The sequence below is a fragment of the Plecotus auritus genome, assembly GCF_963455305.1.
Source record: "Plecotus auritus genome assembly, chromosome: 4".
In the NCBI taxonomy this organism is placed as follows: Eukaryota; Metazoa; Chordata; class Mammalia; order Chiroptera; family Vespertilionidae; genus Plecotus; species Plecotus auritus.
In genome coordinates this window covers 137,142,929-137,158,214 of record NC_137775.1, presented here as the reverse complement: position 1 = coordinate 137,158,214, position 15,286 = coordinate 137,142,929, and the positions used below count along the sequence as shown (strand labels likewise).

Sequence of the window (15,286 nt, the reverse complement as noted above, 5' to 3'; positions counted from 1 at the left end):
ATTAGATTGAGATGGCACTCAAAAAAGAGATAGAAATAGAGAGAAAGAAAAGAAAAATCCCAAAGTAGAAACTTTTAACTCTGTTCCAAGCCTGCCACTAAGCTCTGATATTGAGCTTTGTCAAAGGCTTATTTGCTATCTTTGGTGGCTCAGAGCCTTGTGGCCTTGCTGCCATGAACACAGACAAGGTCAATTCCACACAGACCAGCGTGGTTCTGCGACCATGGATGACCCTCTTAGCCCCAACTTCCAAACCAGAGGCAACCACTGACCGGGGCGTGTTGGGGCTATGACCCTTATGAGCAATGGAATTATGAACAATCTTTCCGTATCTCTAATTTTCTGCAGTGAACAGTACTATTTTTTTTGGGGGGGGGGGTTAAATAGCCAATTATAATGTAGTCTAAGAACTAACAATGTTTTAAGAAACATTTTGCACCATGGCAGCATCAACAGAAAGAGGGCAAACACAGCCCATCAAGTTGACTGCTTTGAGAGACACTAGAATCATTTGTGTCCATCAGCTTAGGTAGACTTGTTTAGAAACCTGCCCCCTTACTCAAGTATATACCAGCTGGAAGACAGCACAGAAGTCAACCTGGCTGGTATGCACCAAATATTTTTATCTGTGATGAAATCACCTCTCATGATGATTCATCATATTTCCCTGGAAAGGGGTAGACATGTCCTCTTGGGTGGCTGGTCCCAACTTTCAGAAAGTTGGCTTCACCTTAGTGGAAAGAATCTCCCACAAACCACACCAAATATGACCAGAGTGTATTTCTTCCCACTCCTTCTCCCAAGATACTTGTAAACAGTTGATTAATGCTCTCAGAATAAGCCAGTTGGAGACAGAGTCAATTCTCGAAGTCTCTGTGTGATGTACTTGATTTAATTATTCTGCATCTGACTTGGGTGAGCAACTTCGGAGACTCCCACTAACAATGGCCTCTCAATCTGAGATACTTCTCCTCACTTTCCCACAAAAAAAAGTGATGACTTCATTCGAGGCCTCCTATGACTGTGGATAACTATTAAGATGTAGAGCCTAGTCCCAGAGCCGTGGACTATCTTCTTCCCTTATCCCCAGCAAGAGAATAGACCAAAGTGGCCCCAGGGCCCAGGGTGCTGCCTATGGATGTGTGGTCTTGATTTGATGGAGTTGTTGAGTCTTGGTGACTTCATAATCCCTGAAGTTGAAAGGGTAGAGCTGTTGAAAGGCTAGGGGTGAAGCTGGAACAGGCACATGTTAGAATGTTCTGTACTTTGATGCCCAGGAGCCACAGACCTCCTTATAAAACCTAGAGCCAAATATACAAAGAAGGGGCTGCTTGGAGAGTATGAGCCTCTCTAGAGACAAATTCCTTAACTATTTTAATTGACCAACGTTAATGCAGAAGGAAAGTAGCAGTGAGTGGAGAGAGGAACAGGAAATGAAAGAAGGAACAATAACTACCAAAGTGGGGAGAGAAAGAAATAGGACCTATTCCCAGGCAGACACCCCACCTTTTTGAACCCTCAAACTCATAAGGTAAGAAAGAAAATAAAAGCTGAAGTGACCCCATGTTCCAGGTTAATGTGCATGGAGCTCAAAACACACACAAGGTCATAGACCTTGCATGCACACCTGTTAAGGAATTTGAACTTGACCTGGACTGGGGGCTGGGGCTTTAGTGAAGTTGTGGACCCTAAGTCCCTCAGAAGGCTGGCTTCTACATTGATATGGAGTTAGCAAAATCTGACTTAAAGAGTCTTATGGTCAAGGTTCCCTCTTCTTTCTCCTCCCTTTCTTCCTTCTCTTCCTCAGCCACCTCATACCACGAAGCTTCATCAACTGCTTGGAGTGGCATGTTTTAATCTGGGCTCCAGCTTCTATGCTGGTTACTTAGGAAGTTCTCCCATTGGCCAGGAGTTGTATCTGTGCAAGGCTTTGATCCTGGCCACATGGCTGGGCACTTTCTGGGCCCCAAGCAGGATCAGACCCCAGAGAGTGTGTGTCTGTACATATCTGGCCCCATTACCAAAAACAGCAGCTCAAAGCTCCTACGCTGCTGATGGTGACTTGAACCCAGATGGTTCTTCTTTCCCAGGAGTCCTCCTAATACTTCAGGAAGGTTTCAGAAGGAGGCAGTAAGCTATGTTAATGGTCTCTCATAAAGATTAATACTTGGAGAGAGTGGGTGATATAGTTTCGGCAAGCATGGCATAAAAAAGGAGGGTATACTAGTGCATACTGATGGGTCTGTGAGGCAGCATCCTCAAACATGGTTACTAAAGAAAAGTTTAAATGATTGATAGCAAATTGCCCCATTTGGGTTCTTCCCCCGTTTTCCTGCAACTGGAAAACATCTGGAACTTGGGTCGGGTCACACAAAAGCCACCTGCCCCAAATGGACACTCATTCATTCTCTGCTCGGTGGAGCCCATTCAAGACACTTGGAAGGAAGACAATGGCCTCTCAATCTGAGATACTTCTCCTCACTTTTCCTCAAGCCCAAGTATGCCCTTCCCCTTAAGAGGGAAATCTAACTTTTCAAAGAAAAATTAAACAATTTCCTGTACAATTGAAAGCTGGATTTTCCTGAAAATTATTTCCCTTCTTATAGAACAAATCCTCTGTTTTAGAAATAATCCTTAGAAGCCGAGTTGGAAATTAACAGCATTTCCCGCAACACCCCTCACCCCTCATTGCCCAGCATGCCCATGCACAGGGCACTCACACCCAGGACCTTTTGCAGAAGCTGATCAGTGTTGCTGGCAAGGAAGTCTTGAAGAGTACACCCACACCTGCGTCAGGTACGTATTGGCACAAACAGACACAAATGCACCAGAGAGAATCACACATCCAGAGACCCACATTCAGGCCCATTCATGCACACCACATGTCCTATCTGGATGTGAGTTACATACACACACAGTCAAAAAGAGCAGATGAGAAGACAGGCAAGACTAGCAGCCTGGCGGATGGAAGAGGCAGATGCTAAGTGATGAGTAGGTGAGAAAAGGTGGAGGAAGATAGATGAAACAGAGTGCCTGGGTGGGAAGGAAGGCTGCTGAGTGGTTGGCAAAGTTCCCAAAGCATATTTATTTCTGAAGCAATGGAATTCTCAGCTGCATGGCTGACCCATGGCTGCAGAGCTCGGGGACACTCTCCTGGATTCCCAAGGGCTGCTCCGCCCCAGCAGGGTCACTGAGGTGGCTGCCAGCTGCTCCTGCCCACTCCATCTGGCAGACTCCTGCCCCTACATCTGACTTTGTGGCCCATCATCTGCAGTGTGCCAATGGGCTCAAGTGAGCCTGAAACACCGGCTGGATTTAGGCCACCTCTGTTTGGGTGCTGGCCACTGTGACAGCTATTTGGGGATTCATGGCCTTGACTATCAAGAAGGAAAGGAAAAGGTTGGGAAGAGTCAAGAGTTCTCCATTAATTTACACAATATCATACAAACTGGAGCCCATGGGACATGGAGGAGCTCTCCCTGCACATGACCCATTTTCTTTCATCTGTACAGAAGTCGCCGCGAGGGAAGTGGTAGATGTCCAGTGACGAAGGACAGCTTCCAGGCTGGGGAGCAAACGGTCTTGTTTGGTGGACAAACTTGTGCAACAACAGCAGAGGGCACATTCCTCCTCCCTCTTGAACCGTGTCCCCCTCTTTGCTCATAGCTCCTGTGCCCAGATGAGTCGTGAACTTCTGAAATGAGGGGACTAGAGCCTGGGGTGTCCAAGGACCAGGGTGTGAAGACCCACAGGGTCCTCGGCCCAGTGGTGGTGTTCTCGGTTCTGCCCTCTGGGAATTTCAGCTGCACTAAAAATAATAGAAAAATGCAACACACACAACAAAATCCACACTCAGCAAACACCCGCCACACACACACACTCCAGGGACCAGAAGCTGCAGAACTGGCACCCACGTGGGCCTGCCCCACATTGTCTTCCTGGCCTCTGTGCCTCTGTGCTGGGCCCTGAAACCATCCCAATGGATAGAGAGACAACAGTCAGAATGCAGTATTTCCATTTTAAAAGGTGAAAAGGAAGAAAGGGAACCACCCAAAGTAGTTTCACACACACACACACACACACACACGCACACACACACGTACACACACACACACACACACATCACAGCATCACTCCAAGGCTCCGGCTGCCCAAGGAGTGCAGGTGGGGTTGGGGCAGGGTGGCCTCTTATTGAACGTGGTGTAAGGCAGCTGGAAGGTAAGACTGGGTTTTCTGAGCATCCGCTGAAGTGTCCTCTCATTGATGCAGATCTTGCCTCTCAGCAGGTTGTTCTCTCCCCCTTCCCACCTCTAGAACTTTGTCCAAAAGTTTGGCAGCAAAGAGGAAACTCCCTTCTTGCTTTGTTCTCTCCTCCACTTCTGGTGTGTCACTGGTGGGCCGGAGGGAACCAGGACAGGAAGAGCAGGAGGAGTGGTTCTGCCATGGCCTTGAAGGTTTGGTGACATTCTGTGAATAAGGGTGTTGCTTCTCTGTGATATGATCAGTGTTGGGGTGACTGGCCTGGTGGGTGGCACTTCCTTCCCTACATTGGTGTCTCTCTAGCCCCCTGGCACTGTCCCTTCCCAGCCCACCACCCCGTCCTCATGAGAGACGGGGATCGGGATGCTGTCTTGAGTGGTGATGTTCACTCTGTCTCCAGGGAACCATGGAACCAAAAGTTAAGAATTGATGGAAGAGCCACGTGGTGGGAACGCCTTCCCCATCTCGGTGATGAGGCAACACACACAACGTCCGACGAGATGCGGTGCCTGAGCCACCTCCACTCTGCCTTGGCACTGGCCTCATCAGGATTTAGTTTTGTTTTATATATGTATATTATATATATATTTATATATATATATATATGTATGGGGTGTTTTTTTTAGCACACTGTCCCATTCTCGGGTCTGGATTTAGGGCAGTTGGTCCTCGGGACAGGTTGGACAGAAGGGGCCAAGGTACAGAAGAACCCCGAGATGAGTGTGAGGCCCAGGCCCCCCCACGCACAGAACATGGACCATCCATAGCCATGGCTGATGTCATCGGGGAGTCCATACAGGTAGCGAGGGTAGCGTGACAGCTCAAAGTTGATCCCGGCCACACAGGTGCACAGTGATATGATGCAGAAGGTTCCTGAGGGACAAGGGAAGAAACAGGGGGTGGGAGGAATGGAGAAGGAAAGGGAAGAGGAGAGGGAGAGAGAAAGAGAGAAGTGAGGATTATTACAGTTTTGATTTTCTTGAGCAAGAAAAAAAGAAAAGGTTCAGGTAACAAGTTCAATATCGGGAAATACTCCTGGAGAAGAGAATACTATTAAGGGATCAAAGCTTCCTTGCTCCTCAATTATTGTCCAGTGTTGGATAAACTCCGGAAGCATCTCCTTTGCAAAAATACTTAATAATATCACGGTAGAGTTTTGTGTAGGATGGAGTGAGGCAGAGAGCATTCAGTTCATGTTTCTGAAGCATTTAAAAATACACTGTTTTTGGAGACACAGAAAACACCCCATTTGCAACTTCTTTAAAGAGAAAAATATCTTTATTCATTATAAATAATGTCTTACTACAATATTGGCTTTTCCTTGAATCCATTCACCAACAGGTCAGCCAAATCCTGGAAACCCTTTCCCATTTCCTGTAGGATAACGGTCCCCAAAGTGCTCCCAGTAGCACACTAATCCTGTAGTAGGGGAACCAACGACCTCGGGGAAGTCTGTCCACAACTTCTCACCATGAAGATCCATAGTCTGCTTTGCATATGTTATCTTTTCTAACCTTGCCTTCCGAGGCATTTCAAACACTTACTTAATGTTGGGACCTCCCTTTAAAAAAATATTACTCACATTAACCAATGGGAAGACTGCCAGAAGAAATGGGATATTATAAAATGCTAGAGAATTATACACCCATTTTAAACCAATAGAGATACTTGCTGTAGCTAAAATGAGTTCAAGAGTTTTTCTCAGTATCTCCTGTATCTTGTGTTTCTTCTCTCACCCCTGGTGGGAGCGTGGTCTGAAGTTTGGAATGGCTGGGTTGGGTCGATGGAAGGCAGAGGGAAAGGGATATTTTTTGGAGTCGGGAACAAGAGAGGTGCATTATGCTTATATTTATTTAAGACCTCTTGCCTCGTGATGGCCAAGTTTTTTCCAGCCCTCAGGCCCATGACCTTGCGATAATGCACACGGCCATAGTGGCACCAATCATACCTAATGTTACTAAGCATTGCATGCTAGGGACTGTGCTAAGTGCTACACAGGTACTGACCTTTTAAATTTCAAAACAAATCTTTAAGGTAGGTTATATTATTCCCCCATTTTACTAATTGAGGAAGTTGAGGCCCAGAGAACTTAAACCATTTTCCTGAGACCATGCAGTTAGTAACCGTAGAGCCAGACTACAAACTCAGGCAGGCCAGATCCAGAGTTTGCCGTCTTATCCTCTGTGCTATTTAAGACTGGTGTCTTGCAAGGCAGGACGCTTCACAGGGCCCCTCTGTTGTGCACCTGGGTGCGAGATGAATTCTGTCTCACCCAGTCTGGGGTGGGTAGAATGGAGTCTCAGAGGGCTTGTTAAAGCTATTGCTGGGTCCCACCTCCACAGTGTCTGGCTCAGTTGGTCTGGGTTGGAGAATCTACATTTTAACACATTCTTGGGGGGATGCTGACGCTGACCACACTTTGGAACCACTGGGTTAGGGAAAACGTTTTATTGGACAAAGATGAAACTTAATGGTCAAGAGCACAGAGGAAGAAATACAAATGGGCAACAAATGTGAAAAGTGCTCAATTTTACCAACAACCAAAGAATTGAAAATTAAAAGCATAGTCATAGAGCATCATCTATCAAGTTAGCAAAGTTTTTTGTTTATTTATTTGTTTTTGTTTTGCTCTGTTTAAAAAACAATCACCAGCTCCACAATCAGCAAGGGAGTGGAAAAATGGACCATCCCATCAATTCTAGGAGAAGTGATGATGAAAATGACATTTTTGGATTAAGAAAATAGTCCCCCTGTGGAACAAAGACCTAGCTCTAACACTGTTCAGGTGCTGGAGGGCATCTCTGAGGCACTGCTGTTAGTGCAGAGGCCAGTCAGGGGCCACGGCAGTCATCAGTGAAAAGGGAGGAGAGGGTTGGAAGAGGGGAGCAGGGCAGGAGTGGATGACTGTTGAGTGAATGATTGCTTTGGAGGGGCAACTTAAAGTGAGGCATCAGGGGTGACGCACAGATGCGGTTGATAAATCAAGAAAGAAGAGATTAGGTCCAGGGGGACTAATTGCCAAATGGAAATGGCCCTATCTGTTGATAACATACACCTTGTTGCTATGTTAATGCACTTCATTGGGGGAATCTTCTTGCCTTAAGTTCCTGTTCTGAGACTTTCAAACCTTTTAACATTTCTTTTGCTTATTAGCGCTTGTCAGTGTTTCCATAGGTGAGGAGGAACCTTTTAGGGTTCTCACTAAAGATGGCCCTTGAAGCCTTCTGTGCAACTTGTTAGGGAATTTGTGTGACAATGAGGAAGAGTTGGAATAGGTTGGGTTAGTTTCCACATCTGCTACTGTTTTCCATTGCAAGCAAGGGTTCTATTTTTCAGTAGTTCTTGCACTTATAAATCCCAGTTTGGAAATGTGCGTTAAAATGTGCATTAATAATGAGAAATGGACCCATGCAGGCACAAGGCAGAGCCCCAGTAACGTGTTGCCGTTGTTACTTAGCAGCATGTTTTGACAATGGAAATAAGAATGTGCTTTGACACTTGGGGGTGGGGGGAGACAGGGACATAGCAGGCAAGGACCCCACCTGCCCCCGCTATCTGCCCAGGGTGCTGAGCCTGCCTCTCTGACCTGTGGATGGGTGACTGACTAGGGAGTGCGGAATGGAGACTTTCCACCCTCTGCCGCCACCACCTCACTGGGGTTCTGGGGTGGGGGGAGGCGGAGGGCACGTGTGTGAATACAGACTTTAAATGCCTCTGTTGGAAAACATATCTCAGTGAATGGGTGGTAATAGATATTATAACATTGGAAATTGCAACCTCCTTCCATTCACACAGAGAATGGTCCTTTGGGCAAGTATGAAGTCCTCTTCTGTTCCCCCATGGCAGACCCTCACCTCTGGGGCTGGGTCCTCAGAATCTGCCTTTTTATTTCTCACGAGAGACATGTGAGGGTCCACGAAAAGCAAACATGAAATGCGCAGTCACATCTTCTCAATAACGCTCCCTGGCTTGGGGTTTGGTCCTAATATCCAATCAGACTCCAAGACTAACTATAGTCCTAGCGTAACAATTCCATGGAAAGAACTCCGCTCCAGGCCCTTCCCTTTGGAGCCAGGCTCTGCTGCGTGCTCAGGTGCAGGCACAGGCAGGGGGGACCCAGCAGTGAGGATTTCCAGGCTAAGTGCTGTCAGGCCTTGTGTGGGGAGGCAGGCTAACCGTGATGGGGCGGGGGGAGCAGGAGATTCATCAGTAGTGAGCTCCATGATGTGCAGAGCAGCTAGCCAGCACATATATGGTGAACGTCTGTTTGTGATCAGCATTATGCTAGATGCGAGGGAGATCAAAGAAGAGGAAAATCTTTAATGAAACCTCAAATAAAAACATGAAAAGAAAGCTTATAATCTAGTTGGGAATATGGGGCGTTCATGAGTGAAAAGTTGTGGATGAAGTGAAAACAACACCAGAGTGGGGATCAAGAGACGAGCTTAGCGGCAGCTCTGAACCCTCAGTCCACTCATCGGTGAGATCAGGGGGCGAGAGCAGAGACCGTGAGCTCCTCCTGCACCAGGTGTTCTCTAGGGAAAGAGGCACAATACCCAGGAGTAAGTGGTGAGAGTCAACTCTTTGATAGGGACCGTCATGCTGAGCTGGGGAAGGTTTCCCCGGGAAATAGGGACTTGAAGGTGGAACAGGAATTCTGCAGGCAATAAGCAGATGGGGTGCTCACCTGGTCTCCTTCAACCTCAGAGGCCCGTTGTCCTGGGTCCCTGTGCCTGAGGTGAGAAGGGGAGCCCAATACCACTGCACCTCCAACTTCTGAAATGCTTACAGCTACCATCCCAGTCATTTCTCACACCGCCACTGGGACAAACAATGGCTGTCCTGCCTTCTCTTTTTGCCTCCCCTCCCCAGATAGCTTCCTATCACTCTCAGCATTGAACCCAGACTCCTTACCCTGCTCGTATGGCTTTACTTGAGTGAACCTTGCCTACTTTTCTTACCTTGACCTCCACCCTCCATGACCATTCCCTGCACTCTAGCCACACAAAAGAGCATTCTGTGTCTGAAACCAGCTCAACTTGTACCCACCCAGGGCCTTTGCACTTGCTGTTCCCTTGCCTGAAATGGCCTTCAACTAGCTCTTCTCAGGTCTCAGTTCAAATATCACACTCGCAGAGAAATCCTCCCTGGCCCTCTTCTCCCAAACTGTGTCCCATGGAGGTGTCTCAGGAGCAAGAGGGAGCAGACGAAGCTCCCAGCCCTCTCTCCTCTCTTTGGCCAAAATAACCCTGCTTTCATGTGAAATTTCATCTGAAGAAAGGAGGCCAGTAATTTAAACATTTATGAGAGGCACGGGCCTGGTCCATTTGCAAGGGGACCTCAAGGTATGTCATTACAGAACTATGCTTTGGACAGCCAAGTCCGATGGCATTCATTAGTGGCAAGTCCACACCTTTGGCAGAAAGGACAAAGCAATCTCAACCCTCATTCCTGCTGGTTCTGGAAGGGGCCTCAGACTCCTACTCAGCCCAGCCCTCTGGGCAGCCAGCCCCAACCAGTCAGTTGTAGCTGCCTGGAGTGAGAAACAAAATCTAATTATAATTACCCACTCTGTGCCAGGATGGGCATTCGCACGGACTCAGAGCTCAGGAAGTCCAGTTAGGAGAGATGGCACCACCTCGTTAGCTTGTGCTAATAAGACTCTCTGCCATCGAGGGAACAGTGCCCTCCAGGCCCATCAAGTGTCCCTACTTGCAAAGTCCATCTGTGAGTGGAAAGGTCCAACCGGTATAACAAACTGTGTCAACCTAAGTGCTCCTTCTGCGTGTTCAAGCATGACACCTGCTTCCATGCATGACCACCCTGGCCACTCCTCTCCGTGTGTCCTGTCAGCACCTGTCTGGAGGAGGAGAGGGCTCTGCAGTGTCTCGGGCTGCTGCCCGCCCTCTGTCCCCTGTCCTGCCCCCTCCATGCCAGGCACAGCAGCTGAGGCTCGAGTGAGGGTGAGAGGGAGGAAACGGTTTTCATGCCCAGACTGACGGCTCCATGTTCCAACACCAAACCCAGCTTCCTCACCCACCCACTTCGCATTGCTGCCATTTCTAATTAGTGTTTCACTGGTTGCCAAATATTAGATTCTAGTTTCCCCCCTAGTTTTAGCTTCTTGGCCGTTTGACAACTTCCTCCTTCCTGGATATGTCTGCCCTCGGTTTCCAAGCTGTGCCCTGGCCCAGGACTGGTCTCACCTCCCTAGATGCCGCTCTGTCCCTGGAGGGCTTCTCAGTCGCCTTTTGTTTTTTCAGACTTGAAAGCCCCCCTCACACTCTTTCTGGCACCTTCGCCCTGTCCTCTGCCTGGAACTGCTACCAGTACATGAGTCACAGGGTTATCTGAAATCATATACTATGTGATTACGTGTCCACAGTCCCCAGGGATTCCCTGGCTATCCACAGATGTCCCATGCTATCTCCACAAGCCCCGATTCCCTTAAGTCCCTGACTTCTTTTATTCTTTCATAATATTGCTTCCCTAGTAAGGGGATCAACCATCCCAGGATGCCTGGGAGTTGGTGGGGGGTGGCAGGTGTGTCTTGGAAAGTCTTGGGCTACGTGGAACACTTTGGTCACCCTTCCCACAGGTTCCTGCACAGCCCTGCTCTCCACTAATCGGTGACACTGTGATGGCGACATGATGAACCCTTTGCATGCAAGTTAAAGAAACCATAATGCCTTAGCCCAGTGGGAGCACAGAAACGTGGATCCAGGGATGTGTTGCTAATGTCAAGAAATGCCAGGCTGTGGTAGCATTGTTTTGGGGCAGCTAATTCTTTAGCAACATTGAAATGTCACCAGGGAACACTCAATCAGCCACCAGAAGGAATCCATCCCAGCACCAAGATATGGTTAAGCTGGTAGTCAAAGTTCTGGTGTTAACCCCCAGCTCAGCCCACTCCTGGGCACCGAGTGAGGTGTAAGATGGACAGGACAGGCCTCCTGTGTGGTTGCTGCCTATCAGCCTCCACAGGAAGGGGTGGGAGACCACATGTCCCCACCCACTTCAGGGCCTGTCAGAGCAGCCAGGGCAGTAATGCCATTCGAATGGACCCTGCAGAGAAATGGCATCAGAACCGAGGCCTCAGGCTCCACAGTAGAAATGCTCTTACTAATTCAAGAAGTCATCGCCTGCCAGTGGTCAGCAAACTCATTAGTCAACAGAGCCAAATATCAACAGTACAATGATTGAAATTTCTTTTGAGAGCCAAATTTTTTTAAACTTAAACTTCTTCTAACGCCACTTCTTCAAAATAGACTCGCCCAGGCCATGGTATTTTGTGGAAGAGCCATACTTCAAGGGGCCAAAGAGCCGCATGTGGCTCGCGAGCCACAGTTTGCCGACCACGGGCCTAGGCAACCGAGGCCCTGGTGAAGGTTCTCGCAAGAATCCGGGGCACTTACATATTGTGTGCACAGGCGTTTTGCCGAATAGCTTCTCCTTAAGTGACCAAGTCATGCCCAAATCTTTGCTGAAGTATAATTTCTGCAGCTTTCTAGGGCTGGAAATCCACCCATGTGACATTATTTTGTGCTCTTGGAAATGAGGAACAACATGTGCATATCCCTGACCCTTGCATGTTACCTTGTTGCTATATGGCCAGAGGGCCCCTGTTCTGACCCGAACCCACAGGTGGCTGCAAAGCTGTCTATCCCCTTGTGGATGTGCAAGTCCAGGACCTCTGAGAAGCAGCAGCCCGTGTCCTCCCTAAGACACTCCCCGCTTTGAAACCAGAAACAAGCAAAGTCAGCAAACAGAGAAAGGATTCCTCTTCCTCCACCAGCAGTGTCTGCATCCCCAAAAGCTGATGTCTACTAAACCCTTCCTTTGCTTAGATTAAAAGCCTCGGTAGCATTTGGCTCCTGAGAGCTCTTTCCAGCTTTGCTCAGACTTGCATGGCATATAAATGACTGTTGAATTATACACCATTGCATCAGCAGCAGCCAACAGGCAGGTCACATGGGGCTTTCTATCCAAGGTGCCTTAGGGGTTCACTGGGATGAGGCAGGGGTGGTGACAGCCTCCGGAGAACACACAGCAAGGGATGGGGCCCTGAGTTAGGACAGATCATCCATCATTCTGAACACTCTGCAAACGCTCTAGGTTGAGACACTGCATAAGCGTCGTCACGCCCCTGGGAAAGCAGCATTTGTGTTTCCGAGGCTGTGTCTACATGCTACGAGGCTGTCCTATGTGATGCAACATCCTAACTCAAGCACCGAAAGGGACTAGCCCATTCATACAGGTTAGCATTGTTTCTAAAGTGAACGCTTCCAGAGTCCTAGCATAGAACTTAACCCTTAGATTTTCCATATCTACAGGGTGGCCACCAAATCTGGAAACACAGGTGTCATGGACTGAATTGTGTCCTTGTAAAATTTATGCCGAAGCCGTAATCCCTAGTGCCTCAACATGACTATATTTAGAGATAGGACCGCTAAAGAGGTAATTAAGCCCTGTGGCTCAGTTGGTTGGGCATCATCCTGTACACCAAGCACGTCAAACTCACAGCCCGTGGGCCGCATGCCTTGTTTATTTGGCCCGTGTTAGCTTTTGAGTTTGACATGCTTGCTGTACACTAAAGGGATGCAGGTTCGATTTCCAGTTTGGGCACATGCCCGGGTTGTGGGCTCGATCACGTGTAGGGGGTGTGCAGAAGGCAGCCTATAGATATTCAGCTCTCACATTGGTGTTTCTCCTTCTCTTTCTCTTTCTAAAAGCCATTGTTTTTTAAAAAAGAGATAATTAAGTTAAAATGAGGCCATTATGGTAGGCCCTGATCCAATATGACTGGTGTCTTTATAAGAAAAAGAGATTAGGACATACAAAGAGACACCAGCCAGCTGCATGTGTAGAGGGAAGACCACACAAAGAGGCAGCAAGACAGCGCCCATCTGCAAGCCATGGGGAGAAGCCTCGGAGGGAACAACCCTGCTGAAACCTTGACCTTGGACTTCCAGCCTCCAAGGTCATGAGAAAATAAATCTCTCTTGTTTAAGCCACTCAGTCTGGTATTATGTGTTGGCAGACCTAGCGATCAAATACAATAGGTGAATACATAATAATTATCCTATTAACACAACATTTCAATCTGAACATTATGGCCTCCCTGTAGCTAAACAGGCATCTAAACAGAGTCATATAAAGCTATAGCTGCTGGGTATCTCGTATGTGTTTTGTTCATCTAGTCATTCTCACCAATGTATCCATGCCGGCTCCCACTTACTGCCAATCAATACATTTATTTTCTTAGGTGTATATTTAGATTTGATCACAATATCAGTGGCCTTGGTGGCCTCCATGCCAAAGATAGAGCCTTTTCAAACTTGGGGAAACATCTAAAGGGCCAAGCAAGTGAAAGAGGGCCTCAGCAGTGTTCAAAGGCTTTGCCATGATGGGAGTTGACTAAGGTCAAAGCACCATGGTCCAGTCTCTTTGACTGGAGTCTGGCATTGCCTTTCTCTCCTAATCTATGGAGAGCCCCTGTGAGCTGTCCTAGAAGGTATCCTCTGTGGGCCAGTCCACGTCCCCAGTTTCCCAAGAAACCTTCCCTGAGCGTGCCCAGCCCAAAACAATCTGCACTGGTTCTGAATTCCTAGAACTTTCATGGTCTTCCACAGGCCACCTGACCATGCATGAAGGACACCTCTTGTTTTAGCTTGTGTTCACCCAGGGGTGGGGAACCTTTTTTCTGCCAAGGGCCATTTGGATATTTATCACATCATTCACGGGCCATACAAAATTATCAACTTAAAAATTAGCCTGCTATATTTGGTCAAACATTTAATTAACTCACCCCTAATGCCTTGGCAGGGCCACCCCAAATGATTTCACTGGCCTTATATGGCCCTAGGGCCAGACGTTCCCCACCCCTGACTACTTTCTCCTGAATCCGGATTGCAGGGGTATCTCCTTTTGCATCATACACAGCACTGAGCATTCAATCCAGATCACCGGGAGAAATGGATTTCTAGGCTGTGGGGCTTTGAAGTGAAACCTGGAGGGAATGAAGTATATATGCCCGGTCTTCCCCTCTTCCTTTTTCCTCCCTGCTATGATTGCAGAGGCGTTAGCGTACATGTGAGTGGGCCCGTGCACCCACGCATGGACACACCCACCTGGGTCTCAATGGGTCCCTTGGATTTCAGGAGGCATTTTAATTTTTACAGAAGTTCGGCATCTGAATAATACCCTCTCGGCAGGATTACTTTGAAGAGCGATAATAATAAATGTGAAAAGGCTTAGAGAAGTTAAAATTGCTTTCTATATGGAAGGTATAATATTAGAAATTCAAGCTTGAAGTGAGGGCAAAGACAAATTGTTCTGGAGGGCAAGGAAAAACGTGGCTGCTGCTTTCATTACCAGCGCCCGCTCCATTCTCCCTGCCCGGCCCAGGTAGATGCTACACCAGGAAGCAACTGCGCCCAACAAAGAAAGTGCTCACTCAGGATTCCTCATTCTGTGGACTTTGTTGCAACCAGAACCATGGAAATTGGAAAATGTCAGAATATGCATCTGAGACAGACCCTCCTTGGTAATGCAATTTATTTTCGGGCTCAGGGAGGTCACAGTGTCCAGTGGGGGCTGCATTATGACATGGGTGGGTTTGTGAAGAAACTCGTAAGGCTGTGGCTCAACCAGGATGGAGAGAAGGAACTAGCCCAAAGGAGTGGGAATCTGATGGAACATGGGATGGGGACCTTTTGTAGGTGCTGTAGAGGTTCTGGCCTGGTCCTCTGGAATAGAGAGGTGGCATGCACAGTTATCCATACTCATTTATTAAGCACCTGCTATATAATGGACTGAGAGCTAGATTTTTATTATTTTTCATTTGCACAGTATATGTTCCCTTCTTTCTTCTTTTGCTAAAACAACGTCACCGTTCTTTCTCCTGGGGAAGCCATTCTATGATCACGATGATTAATGCAGACATAGGTACTCGATTCAAGCCAAGTCTCAATTTTTGTACTTCTGTGCCTCCTGAAGTTGCTGTGAGATTATATACATACATATA

General features: G+C 47.7%; 1 protein-coding gene across 1 annotated transcript in view; it reads right to left on the bottom strand.

The window, feature by feature from the left end:
* Positions 1–4,739: 4,739 nt before the first annotated feature.
* TMEM178B (transmembrane protein 178B) overlaps positions 4,740–15,286 on the bottom strand; it is a 373,172-nt gene continuing 362,625 nt past the window's right edge. Inside the window, exon 4 of the mRNA XM_080665985.1 lies at positions 4,740–5,133. Coding sequence (XP_080522111.1) covers positions 4,883–5,133 — 251 coding nt within the window. The 3' untranslated portion in view covers positions 4,740–4,882. The remainder of the gene's footprint in view (positions 5,134–15,286) is intronic.